General features: G+C 37.2%; 1 protein-coding gene across 3 annotated transcripts in view; it reads right to left on the reverse strand.

Moving 5' to 3' along the window:
- The window catches only part of LOC106881019 (zwei Ig domain protein zig-2), a 97,128-nt gene that overhangs the window by 15,870 nt on the left and 68,496 nt on the right, over positions 1-12,762 (reverse strand). For all 3 annotated transcript variants that reach the window (XM_014931215.2, XM_014931207.2, XM_052975873.1), the window contains exons 4-5: positions 3,478-3,620; positions 2,250-2,445 (exon numbers count right to left, since the gene is read on the reverse strand). In XM_014931215.2, coding sequence (XP_014786701.1) covers positions 2,250-2,445; positions 3,478-3,620 — 339 coding nt within the window. The remainder of the gene's footprint in view (positions 1-2,249; positions 2,446-3,477; positions 3,621-12,762) is intronic.

Raw genomic sequence — 12,762 nt, forward strand, 5'->3', positions numbered from 1 at the left:
CTCTGCAGCCGAAGCGACTCGAAGCATACACTCAGTTTATGGGAAAGAATGCTTGAATGAAAGAACTTGCAGAAGATGGTTTGCATAATTCAGAAGTGGAGATTTCAGCTTTCAAGATGAAGATTGAACAGGACATCCAGTTGAGTTTGATAATAAGCTCCTTGGGGCATTACTTGAAGAAAATCCTGCATTATCAGTTGAAGAATTGGCAATAAAGCTTAGTTCAAACCATGCAACTGTTCATCGTCATCTTCAACAACTTGGAAAGGTTCCTAAACTTGGAAAATGGATGCTTCATGAATTGTCCGAAAGCAACCGCAAATCCCGAGTTGACATCTGCTCTTGTCTCCATTCCCGCGAACTCATTTCACCCTTTTTGGATAGACTTGTGACTGATGACGAAAAATGGATCTTCTATCGAAATGTTAAATGTCGTAAACAGTGGCTTGGTAAAAGGGAAAAAGCTCAACTACAGCCAAAAAGGGAACTTCATAGGAAAACGGTTCTTCTCTCTATCTGGTGGGATTGCAAAAGAGTAATTCCCTTTGAATTGTTACCACCTAATGCAAAAATCAATGCTCAAGTCTTCTGTCAATAATTAGAGCATTTGAACTAAACTTTGAAGAAAAAAGACCCGCTTTAGTGAATCGAAAAAGAGTGACGTTTCATCAGGACCAATGCGCGACGCCACACTGCAAAGATCACATCACAGAAGATCGAAGAGCTTGGTTGGGAAAAAATTCCTCATCCACCTTATTCTCCCGACCTTGCTCCTTCAGACTCCCATTTGTTTCGTAGTTTACAGAATCATTTGGGGGACATAACTTTCGCAAGCCAGGAGGAGGTCCGAATTGCACAAGGAAATAAAACGTAGCGGCAATTATGATTTTCAAAGTGAAGGAGAGATAATTCAAATATATCATTTAATAAATTCCTCAAGCTAATTTACGTGCTTAGAGAAATGACAGTCTGATATTCTTTAGCAGTCAAGTAACAACTTTGGACTTGCATTTTTGTTTATTTGGCCACGTAATCATTGTATAGTCTACTCAAAGTAACCCATAAAAAATTAAATATCTGCTTTTAGACATAACTAAAATTAAAATATATGAAAGAGGCAATGAGATGATAATTAAGTTAAAGGTATTGTATCCATTTCCTAATTTAGTGAAATTCTTTTCTGAGATTGTGAAAGAAACACAAACGTAGCGGTAGGTGTTAGCGACATTCAATGACAAGGGTAAATATTCTACAAGAAAATGAAAAGTTAATGTCCTAACTTAGAGAAAAGAAATATATTTTCTTTTCAATAAATTGAGAATGTATTGTGTGCATCATTCACTTTATCATCATTTGAGTTAATTATGAATATTTATTTCATTGGCACATTTGACTTTCTTCCCTTTGGTTTTTGTATCTATACATGTATGTGTATATATTACTTATTTATATATTGTATACTATTATTTTATATGGAGGTGCAACGGCCCAGTGTTTAGGGCGGTCATAGGATCGCGGTTTTGATTCCCAGACCGGGCGTTGTGAGTGTTTATTGAGCGAAAACACCTAAAGCTCCACGAGGCTCCGGCAGGGGATGGTGGCGAATTCTGCTGTACTTTTTCATCACAACTTTCTCTTACTTCCTGTTTCTGTTGTGCCTGTAATTCAAAGGGTCAGCCGTGTCACACTGTGTCACGCTGAATATTCCCGAGAACTAGGTTAAGGGTACACGTGTCTGTGGAGTGCTCAGCCACTTGCACGTTAATTTCACGAGCAGGCTGTTCCGTTGATCGGATCAACTGGAACCCTCGACGTCGTAAACGACGGAGTGCCAACAACAACAACTATTATTTTATATTATATTATATATGGTGTACATTATAACTAAGTTTGGTAAGTGCTCCTAAAACCTTGAGGCAATTAGATATAAAATTTAATATCTACAAATACAGGTTTTGTTGATATCCAATATATTTAACTGTATAACTGTAGATGTATTTACGTAGCTTTGATTTACCATATCTAACACTTTCTGACAATTCACTTATATTTTATTAATATATAGATATACATATACAAAGATGCACATGTATATATCTGTTCTGCAGTCTACGTAAACTTTTCAATGTCTAATGAATCATTCTGATCTATGGACCCGTCAATATCTCGTCTTAAAATACTTTTATAAAGTCAGTTTCCTTCAGCATGAACAAAAGGGCCTGCTAAGTTTTTCGTGTTTCAGTACTCACCAGTTTCGACTACAGTTGAATGTGAAATACGATGTGAATCCGTTTCAGCTACGCATTCATATGTTCCAGCTTTCTCAGGTGTGAAACAGTCAATGAACAGTTGCAGCATCTGTGAACTTTGACGTACCCTAGGTCGCCGGTGAGCGCTGACTTTATCTTCATATCTTTGCTCATCGACAAGGTTTGAGGAGGCACCCTGAAATGAAATTAACATTATAATAATAAGAAATTCTAAAGAAAAAGTTTTAACTGGTTTAGGGAAGAATAGATTTTATTGAACTCAGTTTATGACTGGTACTGTCTTTATCCACTTACTGAAGTATAAATGACAAAGTTGGCTCCGGTGAAATACCAAATGGTAATAAGTATTAATGTTTCTAACATTGGAACAAAGTATAAGATGTTCGGGTGTGAGCTACATTTCGATTAAATCAATTGAATCAACCACCGCCCATTACTTGACTTGTATTTTAGAAAAACGAAAACATTGATTGCAGCTCAATTAGGGTTGGTCTGGGGGGGTTAAACCATGCCACCGACAACAACTAAAGTCGATTTCAGTAGCCAAAGGAACTTAGAACCAGAAAAATGGTAATGCTCATTTTAACGCAAGAAGGCTATAACACATATTTTGAGAAGAATCCAATAGGTTATTATTGAAGCACAACATGACTGGTACTGTATTTTATTGACATTACATTGATGACCGGTAAAATTGACTTTGTTGGGATTTGAACTTACAGCATGAACGACGTAACGTAAATGAATACATCAACGTATCTTAACCACCCCTCTACCGTTTCTGCAAACTTCTTTTCTTTGTGGAATTAATCATAATTATATCTTTAAATGGATGTAAGGTCAAAAATTTATAAAGGAAGAATGAAGTTGATTGGAGAGTCTTTTCCAAAGACTTATGTATAGAGAGAGAGAGAGAGGAGGGAGGGAGAGAGAGAGGAGGGAGGGAAAGAGAGGAGGGAGGGAGAGAGAGGGGGGAGGGAGAGAGAGGAGGGAGGGAGATAGAAAAAAAGATAGATAGGGATAGAAAGTGACAGAAAGAGAGAGGGAGAGATAAATCCATCTCAATACTGGCTTGGTTATGGCTGGAATGTATTTGAATATAGCTGTGTTCGCCCAGGGTTCATTTGACAATAATATATGGAAGGATGAATAAGTGAAGACGTTGATAACCCTAGGATTCGAAAATGACCTTGAGGTTTTATCTTACCTGTGGTATTCGCACACCGTTCTTATTCCAGTACATATTGGCGTGAGGTTTACTGATGATATCACAGCTAAGTGTGAACGACTCTCCTATTGACACTATTTTCTGCTCTTCAGGAGTTGATGAAAAATGTAACTTCCCGGCGACTAAAATGAAATAAAACGAAAAGAAATAAATATTAGTAAATACAACTGGCAGAGAGGCATATATGCTTGCTCAAACTTTGCAAGATCACATATTTCAGTTAAGATCATAATAAATTATACAATTGCAAGCAGAATTCAGGTCAAAGAGTTATCATTCTACATCTTAGCCTCAGAAATGCGATGCTCATCGACATTTAACTTTCGATAAGATAGTTCATATCGATGAAATATTTATAATGACTGTCCAAGTTATATGTATGTATGTATGTATGTATGTATGTATGTATGTATGCATTTATGTATGTATGCATGTATGTATGTGTATGTATGTGTGTATGTATATGTGTATATATGTGTGCACGTGTGGTGTATTTACGAGGGGGCACCCAAAAGTAACCGAGAACGTTCCCTGTGAGTCAAACCCGTTGTATTTCAGACTTCTGCTGCTAGAAGCAACTTGGTGCAACCCTCAAGCATTAGTATGCCGACCGGCGTCGTCGAGTTGAGTTGTACTGCCACGTGGTGTGTCTTTGTTTTGCAGCGCTTCTCCCTGTCTGTCGATTTTTGCGATGGCTTAAACGAAGGAACAACGTGCTTCCGAGAAATTCTGTTTTATGCTGGAGAAAACGGCGGCCGAAACAATTGTCATGCTTCATACAGTTCGCTTGAAAAGCAACCTCCTTCAGGACGACCGTCGATCTCCCGAACGAAAGAAAATATCATGAAAATTCATGAACTGATCTTGGAAGACCGTCACCGAAGTTGATCCGGACCTTTTTTCGAAGTTTATCACTGTCGACGATAGCTGGTGCTTTGGAATTTGAAGATGTGGATGAAGTGAAAAAAAAAAAAAAAAAAAAACGACGGAGGCGTTAAAAGGCATCACTTGGCAAGAGTTTCAGCTCTGCTTCGAATAGTGAAAAACGCGCATGGACCGATGCATCACTTCAAATGGAAAATAATTTAAAGGCGATTAAAGAGTAAACTTGCAAAACTAAGTGAATAAAATAATATTGCAAAATTTCCGTTTCTTTTGGGTACCCCCAGCCCGTATATATGTGGTGCTGTCGTTCTTGCGATTTGATCTCGAATTGCACAACTAGTACTTATTTTATCGACCCCGAACGAGATGAAAGGTGAAGTCTACTTCGGCGGAATTTGAAATCAGATGGACGAAATGCCACTAGCCATCTTATCCAGAGTGGTAACAATTGTGCCTGCTCACCATCTTTTATATAATAATGTCTCACTAATGTATATATATATATATATATTTATAAAGAGAGAGAGAGAGAGAGGGGTTATGATAGGTAATGGTGTCAGTAAGACCCAAAGATGTCAGGCAGTGCTGAGTAAGGGCTATGGATAGACCGTAGTTAAGCTCCAGGTTCGGTGATTATGCGAATAAGGAGTCCAACGCAGGTCATATGAAGGTATATCTACCTGCGTATAGAGGGGTGATAATACATACAGATACACGTATATATATGGGTATGCATGTGTACATATACATATGAGTACGAGTTGTATTTGTAGATATTGATATGTATAAACATCTGTACAAATATATATATACACATGTCTAATATATACATATGTACACATCTACACATATATATTTTCTTCTACTACCAAGCACTGACCTGTCCAACCACCTAATCTATATTCCTAAATTCTTCATTCCATACTACTACCCCTCTCTCTGGCCCATCACTTAGACTCTATCACTACATAACTGACACTCCTTTACTTTTTATACCTCTCTCTCTCTCTCTCTATCACCCCCTTCCTTCTATCTTTTTACATTCTTATACATTTCTCTCTCTATCACCCTCATCTCCCCATTCCTACTTTCAAATTATCTTGACAGACTACTAACTGGTAAACTTTCCCTTATTATCTCTCTCCTTGTTTTTCTTTTTTCTTTTTTCTTTCTTTTCTTTATTCCTCTCTTCCTGTTTTTTCTCTTTTTCTTCTCTTTTCTTTATTCCTCTGTTTTTGTTTTCGATTTGACCATACAAATACATTCCCTACTTTTAGGTCACTTTAAATAAAATCCTTGATTCAATACCACTGTGTACACCCTCTATACTTGGAATGACTAATTTTAGATACTATTGAATTTTACTCACAAGGTATTGAAATCTTATATGTATACCATTCTGTCTAAAAAATGGATCTACAAATGCAATATTCCAGCATATCTCAGATCTATTTTCATTCCTCCACCTTACTCTCTATTTCGTATCTTATCTAAATTAACTATTGCTTTCCCACACCGTCTCTGATGAAGAGATTTAATAAATAACCTGGAAACAGCTGTAAGACCTATTTATAAATGTTCTAAAATCTTCACAGCCATGGTTTTTTTTATCTTATTCTGAAAAATATTTTATATATATATTCTTTTGTTTCAGTCATTTGACTACGGCCATGCTGGAGCACCGTCTTTAGTCGAACAAATCGACCCCAGGACTTATTCTTTGTAAGCTTAGTACTCTTATTCTATCAGTTTCTTTTGCTGAACCGCTAAGTTACGGGGACATAAACACACCAACAATGTTTGTCAAGCGATGGTGGGGGGACAAACGCAGGCACATACATATATATATATATATATATATATATATATATACATTCGACGGGCTTCTTTCATTTTCTGTCTACCAAATTCACTCACAAGGCTTTGGTTGGCCCGAGGGTATAGTAGAAGACACTCGCCGAAGGTGCCACGCAGTGGGACTGTACCCGGAAACATGTGGTTGGTAAGCAAGCTACTTTAGTGAGAATTATTACATTATTATCACGAGTTTCTGATTAAATAAACATGCACAAACGCATATGAGCATAAATGCACACACAGACACACACATATATGCACGGATGCATAAATCAATATTTTAGTAACCACACAAGAAGGATGGTATCTATTGCAATAGTTTTCGTCGTAATCATCAATATCTGTTATTATGTAATGGATATCATAGGCCTCCGGAAAAATAGGAAAATATGAGTTTGTAATATTCATATCATTCGAAAAGACTTTAGACATTCAGTAACCTACCAGAAAAAAAGCATAAACAAAAAACCCCAAAACAAACTAGATTTCTGCTATGTTACAATTGAGTTTGCAATCTAAGCTTACTCTTGCTTTAAATGGCTCATCTCAAAAATAAGGGTTTTATTTGAATTTAGATGGTACATAAATATAGTGGGAGAAATTTGAAAGTGTGAGATCTCTTCAAGTTGACAGCAAAATAGGATGCTAATATAAGACGTTCATAAGCAACGAGCTGGCAGGATCGATAGCATGCTGAGAAAAATGCATAGTTCAAATTTCACCGAGATCGACTTTGTCTCCCAAAATTGTTGACCTTGTGCCACAATTTGAAACCGATATAAGACGTTCAATTGGTTATTAAATTGTTTCTGCCACGAATTGAAACCGCATCGTGGACTTAACTCGCTGCAGGCATTCTTTTTGTATTACAAGCCACACTTCACAACAGTAATGAAAATATGTAAAATTGAACACGGTCAAACATTGTGACGGTGCGGCACAATTGATTAAATCGATTTCAGTACTTGGCTACTGATATAACTTATCGATCTCTGACGGGTTAAAAACGAAGTTTGCTGCTGTTGTGGAGAGAGTCACGACACGCCCTGCGAGGATAGACTTGACCGAACGACTATAAATAGTAGCGGCCTGACTGAGAGTAAGAGAGTGTAGGCGTTAATCGTAGGAAGTCGCAAGGTGTCGTTTTGGCAGTTTGTCGGAATATTGTTTTTTGGTTGGTGTATAGTTCGTGGAGATTTTGTTGGATTGTTACATTGTTGCTACCCTGCGTCGTTATATGTCTTGTTGTTACTACACGGTTATAGTGTAAAAAAGTATCGTCATAACAACTGGCGATACAACAATATTGGCTACGAGTAACTACGCTACAATAATTGGCGACGAGGATTCGAATCTCACGCAGGTCAGTTAACAAATGTTTGTGATACAAAGCTGTTAATGATGGAATACATATTAGCTTCTATAATACAGACGCAAAAACAGCAGCAAGAGCAGCAACAGGAGTTGCAGAAACAACTACTTCAGCAACAAGAAAAACAACAGTTAATGGAGCTACGTCTTAAGAAGTCCGGAAAGACAATAAGTTTGTTTTCTCCAGACGGCGTATCGAACTCTATAGCAGAATTCAGTTATTACCAAGAGGAGGGTTTAACGTTTACAGCGTACTTTAAAAGGCACGAAGATTGTAAGTCGTGAACGGACAACGAAAAAGTAAGACAATTATTACGTAAATTAGCGCCGGAGCTGAACATGAAATATATTGTAAAACTAGTGAAATTTGTTTCCAGGCAACAGTCGAACTACTATGAAAACATATTCAGTGATAAGAGTTACCAATTTAACACTCGATGAGAGTGTTGAAATCTAGTTAAAAAAGCGGATGAAGACTTTGTCACGTTTGCCGTGAACGTAAACCGAATGTGTGAAAGGTGTAAACTGAAGGAACTAACTCCTGATGTGTTTAAATGCCTCATTTTTGTATATAAAGGCTTACGGCAAACAATGGTGCGGATATACGTGCAAGAATTCTCACAAAACTTGAACAAACGGACCAAAGTTTAACCCTACAGACAGTTGCAGAAGAGTGTCAAAGAATGGTAAACTTACGTCAGGACGTAAAGAAGATTGAAGAGAAGGAGTTCTCATAAGTACAAGCATGTCGACCGGGAAGGTATAAAAGAAATGTTAAGACCAAACCCATGCTTCAGATGTGTTGCCCTACATTTCAGGAAGGATTGTCCTTTCAAAACACAAAAATGTTACAGTTGCCAAAAAGTAGGACGCAAGAGCATAGTTAGGAAGGTCGAATATAAAAAGTGATAAAGTTTTCTCAACGGAGATTAGAAGCGACATCAAAAAAGGTAATTTGTGCATGTAAAAGTAATCGAAATGACTATTAAATACTAGTAGCAACATCTTGATTATTCATACCGATACGTGGAAAAGAATTGAGAAATCTACGTTAAGAAAAGCATCAAAAATTGCATGAGGCGTGACAGGTGAAAAACTACACTGCGCAGGCGAAACGTGGAGTGGTATTACATTTCGGGGAAAAACCTGTAGAGCAAAGGTTTTCGTGGTAAAAAACGCAGCCAATCTGTTCGGTATGAACTGGTTGGAGTTGTTTGATTTATGGGACCTCCCCATAAGTCTGTTCTGTAGGCTGTCCCACCAGTGAAAATAACTCAACAACTGAATTGAAAAAAAAAGAATGTTTAATTGTTTCCTGAAGTACTGTCGGATAAATTAGGTCTCTGTTCTAAGACTGAAGCCTGTTTTAAAATAAAGTAAAACATCGTATCTTCCAACCTAATAGAAATATACCATTTCCTGCGATAAAGCAGGTAGAGGAAGAATTAGACAGACTGGAGAAAATGTAAATCATTCAAAAAGTAGATTATTCTAAGTGGGCAGCACCAACTGTGTGTAGTAAAAAAAAAAAATCAGGGGATGTGCCGCCACTGCCTACTCTGGAAGATATTTTTGCAAAATTAAATGGTGGCATATTTTCGAAACTGGATCTGTCTGATGCATAACTACAAATTAAAGTAGACGAGGAATGCTCGAAGTTTCTAACAATGAATACGCACTGAGGACTATACAAAAATAATAGACTGCCATTTTATCTGAAGGTCAAACCGGCAATATTTCAGCAGGTTACGGATGTGATGTCAATTTGCAATTCCGTACCTCGATGATATATTAGTTAAAAAAAGTGAATCTCGTGATCAGCATGTATTAATGTACGCACAAAGAGTGGTAGTACCAGCTGCACTACAGAAACGGATATTACATGAATTTCATAGTGGACACCGGGGGATGTCAGCAATAAAAGTTTTGACGAGCATTTACCTGTTTTGGTTGAAAATGGACCGAGACATTGAAAATTTGGTAAAAATCATGTAGAAGTTGTGCGCTAGCAGCCAAGGCACCAACGACGAAATACCAATCGTGACCTGAGATGGATAGCCAGTGGTCCAAACTGCATATGCACTACGCTGGACCAGTGAATTGTTCATGCTACTTGATCATTGTTGATAACTTTACCAAGTGGCCGGAAGTATGTAGGGGCAGTCAACCTACCTCGAATGTAACACTAAAGTTCCTGCACAAACTTTTTGCCCGATACGGTGTTCTGGACACCATAGTATCGGACAATGGAATAATTTACAGGATACGAGTTAAAGAAATTTTTCAAAATGCATGCAATCAAGCACATGTTTGCACTGCCCTACCACCCGAAGTCAAATGGGCAAGCAGAACGATTTGTAGAAACTTTCAAGCGAGCGCTAAAAAGAGCAAGGAACGAGTTAGGAAATGACGAAGCGCCAACTAAATTCTTAAGGTTGTTCAGAATAACGCCCAATCTGAATACCAGTTCAGGAAAGTCATCTGCAGAGCTAATGCTCACTCAAAAGATTAAATCGATCTTCGACAAATTGTTGCCAAAGGAAAAAAAACCTATAGGGAAAATACAAAAAAATCCAACTAAACATTTTGATGTCGGAGAAAAAGTCCGTTTCAAAGTATACAAGAACGCTAAAGAGAGTGGGCAGGATGGTATTGTGACTAAAAGAATTGAAAACATGGTGTATTTAATAAAAAAACTAACGATGGGAGCATAAACGACACCTAAATCAATTAAAAACCAGACATACAGAAGAAAGGAAAGAAATTCCAATGGAAGTATTTTACATGTTTGATGTACCAGCACCGAAAGAGATTGAGCCTAGAAGGAGCGGTAACAGAAAACATAAACCGATTGAACATTTAGAAATAATTCCGAAGTGGAAAAGTTACTGAACTCCCTAGGGAAGCAAGATTTCAGAAAGGGAGAAGTGTTGGAAAGAAAGGAAAAAATATTAATGATAAAATAAACTTCGTTTCCTACAGAAGTCGAAATCTCAAAAGGGGAGATGTTGTGGCGAGAGCTACAACCCCTGCAAGAGTAGACTCAACCGAGCGACTATAAATAGTAGCGGGCTGAGTGAGAGTAGGAGAGTGTAGGCGTTAATCGCAAGAAGTCGTAGGGAGTCGTTCTGGTAGTTTGTCTGAATATCGTTTGTTGGTTTGTGTATAGTTCGTGGAGAATTTGTTGGATTATTACGTTGCTGTTACACTGCTTCGTTGTGTTTTATTGTTACTACACGGTTATAGAGTAAAAAAAGTACCGCCATAACAATTGGAGATACAACAATACTGGCTCCAAGTAACTACGTTACAATAACTACTGAGCGAGATCAACTTAGAACGTAAATGAAAGTAACTAAATATGGTAAAGCATGTCCATCACTCTAATATGTCTGACTTCCCTTGTCTTCTTTTACAACAAAAACTGTAAGATATTCAGAACTAACCAAATAACTAAAAAAATACCTTCTAACTAGATAGATGCACGAATAAATAGAATAGTTTGATAGGTATAAAAATGGAACATACACATACACAAACACATATATAAGAGCAATGTATCTACATAGATACATTTAAAAACAGGTCCACATTACTTAAAAGTTTTATGGGCATAGAATACGTTCCGATCATCAGATATTCGGAGAGAGTGTGAGAAGAGACATATTGAAGAGAATATAAATTTCTTTTAAATTCTCTTGTACACCCACGAAACTTTAAGTATTCTATCAGTTCTACGAGTTATATTATCAAAAAACATATAATTCCAATTAAACATTATGAGTATCCCTTACTTTTGTCTAATAACCTATATAAGACCATTGAAGTACACCAAAACACAAAATGTGTGTGTGTGTACGTGTGTGGATTGATCGATAAAAGATAAATCATCACATTATGGTACTGGTAATTTACATAAAATTATAAACGCTGCCAAAATAAAGCGATATCTAAATAAAATAAAAATAAAAATTCACCATTTTAATGACATCAATTTGTTTAATTAGGTTATATAACATTTGACGGGGTATATTCTGTTCACTAGTCACAATGTTGAACGAAATAACATCACATTATATAAATGTTAGTCATGCTGTTTAGCTGCAGTGGGCGAATGCAGCATTTGGTTATGAGTGTGAGTGCACTTAACCGTTTTAACAAATACATTGTTTGAAACAGCAGGCAACCGTTTTTGTTTCAGGAACCTTAATTCCATACATATCCGTTACCGTACATGTTACGTAAGTGGAATTCACCCAGTTTTGCTGAGATGACACATTTACAAGCAGTATCCACACTCCCACGCCTTATATACATATATACATAAATATATACCCACAAGCACATACATATATACCCACGCATACACACAATGTGAGAATTACTGTCGAAAGAGTTAAACTGAGTTTCATAAATCCTTCTATCTCTCTCTCTCTCTCTCTTCTTTATACAGAAAAAGAAAGAGAGACAAATAAACATAGAGAGAGATATAGAGAGAGTGATAGATAGATAGATAGATAGATAGATAGTTAGATAGATAGATAGATAGTTAGATAGATAGAGAGAGACAGAGAGAAATAGATATATGCGAAAGCAGTGTGGAAGTTAAATGTTTGTATTTTAGTCTTACTCAAATTTGAGTTATTGCAAATTTTGCTCGTTTGATCATTCGGCCGTTTTAATAACGCGTATTGAAGCGCTTGAGGATAACACGTGCGTTTTGAGACTGTGAGTTTTAGTGACTTAAATTCGAGTTAATATTGGCACCCCCACGTTACACACTCGCACACCCATACATACACACGCATACACCCACAACAATCAAGCCAATCGGAAAAATGGGTTGGTCAGTGGTCTCTGTTGCACTGTACAGCCCGGATCTGGCACTGTCCAACTTCAACTTCTATTTGTTCAATCCAATGAAGAACTGTCTTCGCAGACGAGGTGAAAGGGCTGTAAAGACGTGAGTACAATAATGCAAACAAACCTAAGTAACGTCAACATTTACTCGAAAGTTAGCTTCAACGATGGCACAAATGCATCGCGTTTGACGAAGATTATGTTGAGTTGCACCTTTGTGACGAGGCAAAGTTACTCTAACGACCTATATCAGTTTATAAAAATGCTATGCTCACTTCTGCATTATTTGGT

This window comes from Octopus bimaculoides, chromosome 2, assembly GCF_001194135.2.
Source record: "Octopus bimaculoides isolate UCB-OBI-ISO-001 chromosome 2, ASM119413v2, whole genome shotgun sequence".
Taxonomy (NCBI): domain Eukaryota; kingdom Metazoa; phylum Mollusca; class Cephalopoda; order Octopoda; family Octopodidae; genus Octopus; species Octopus bimaculoides.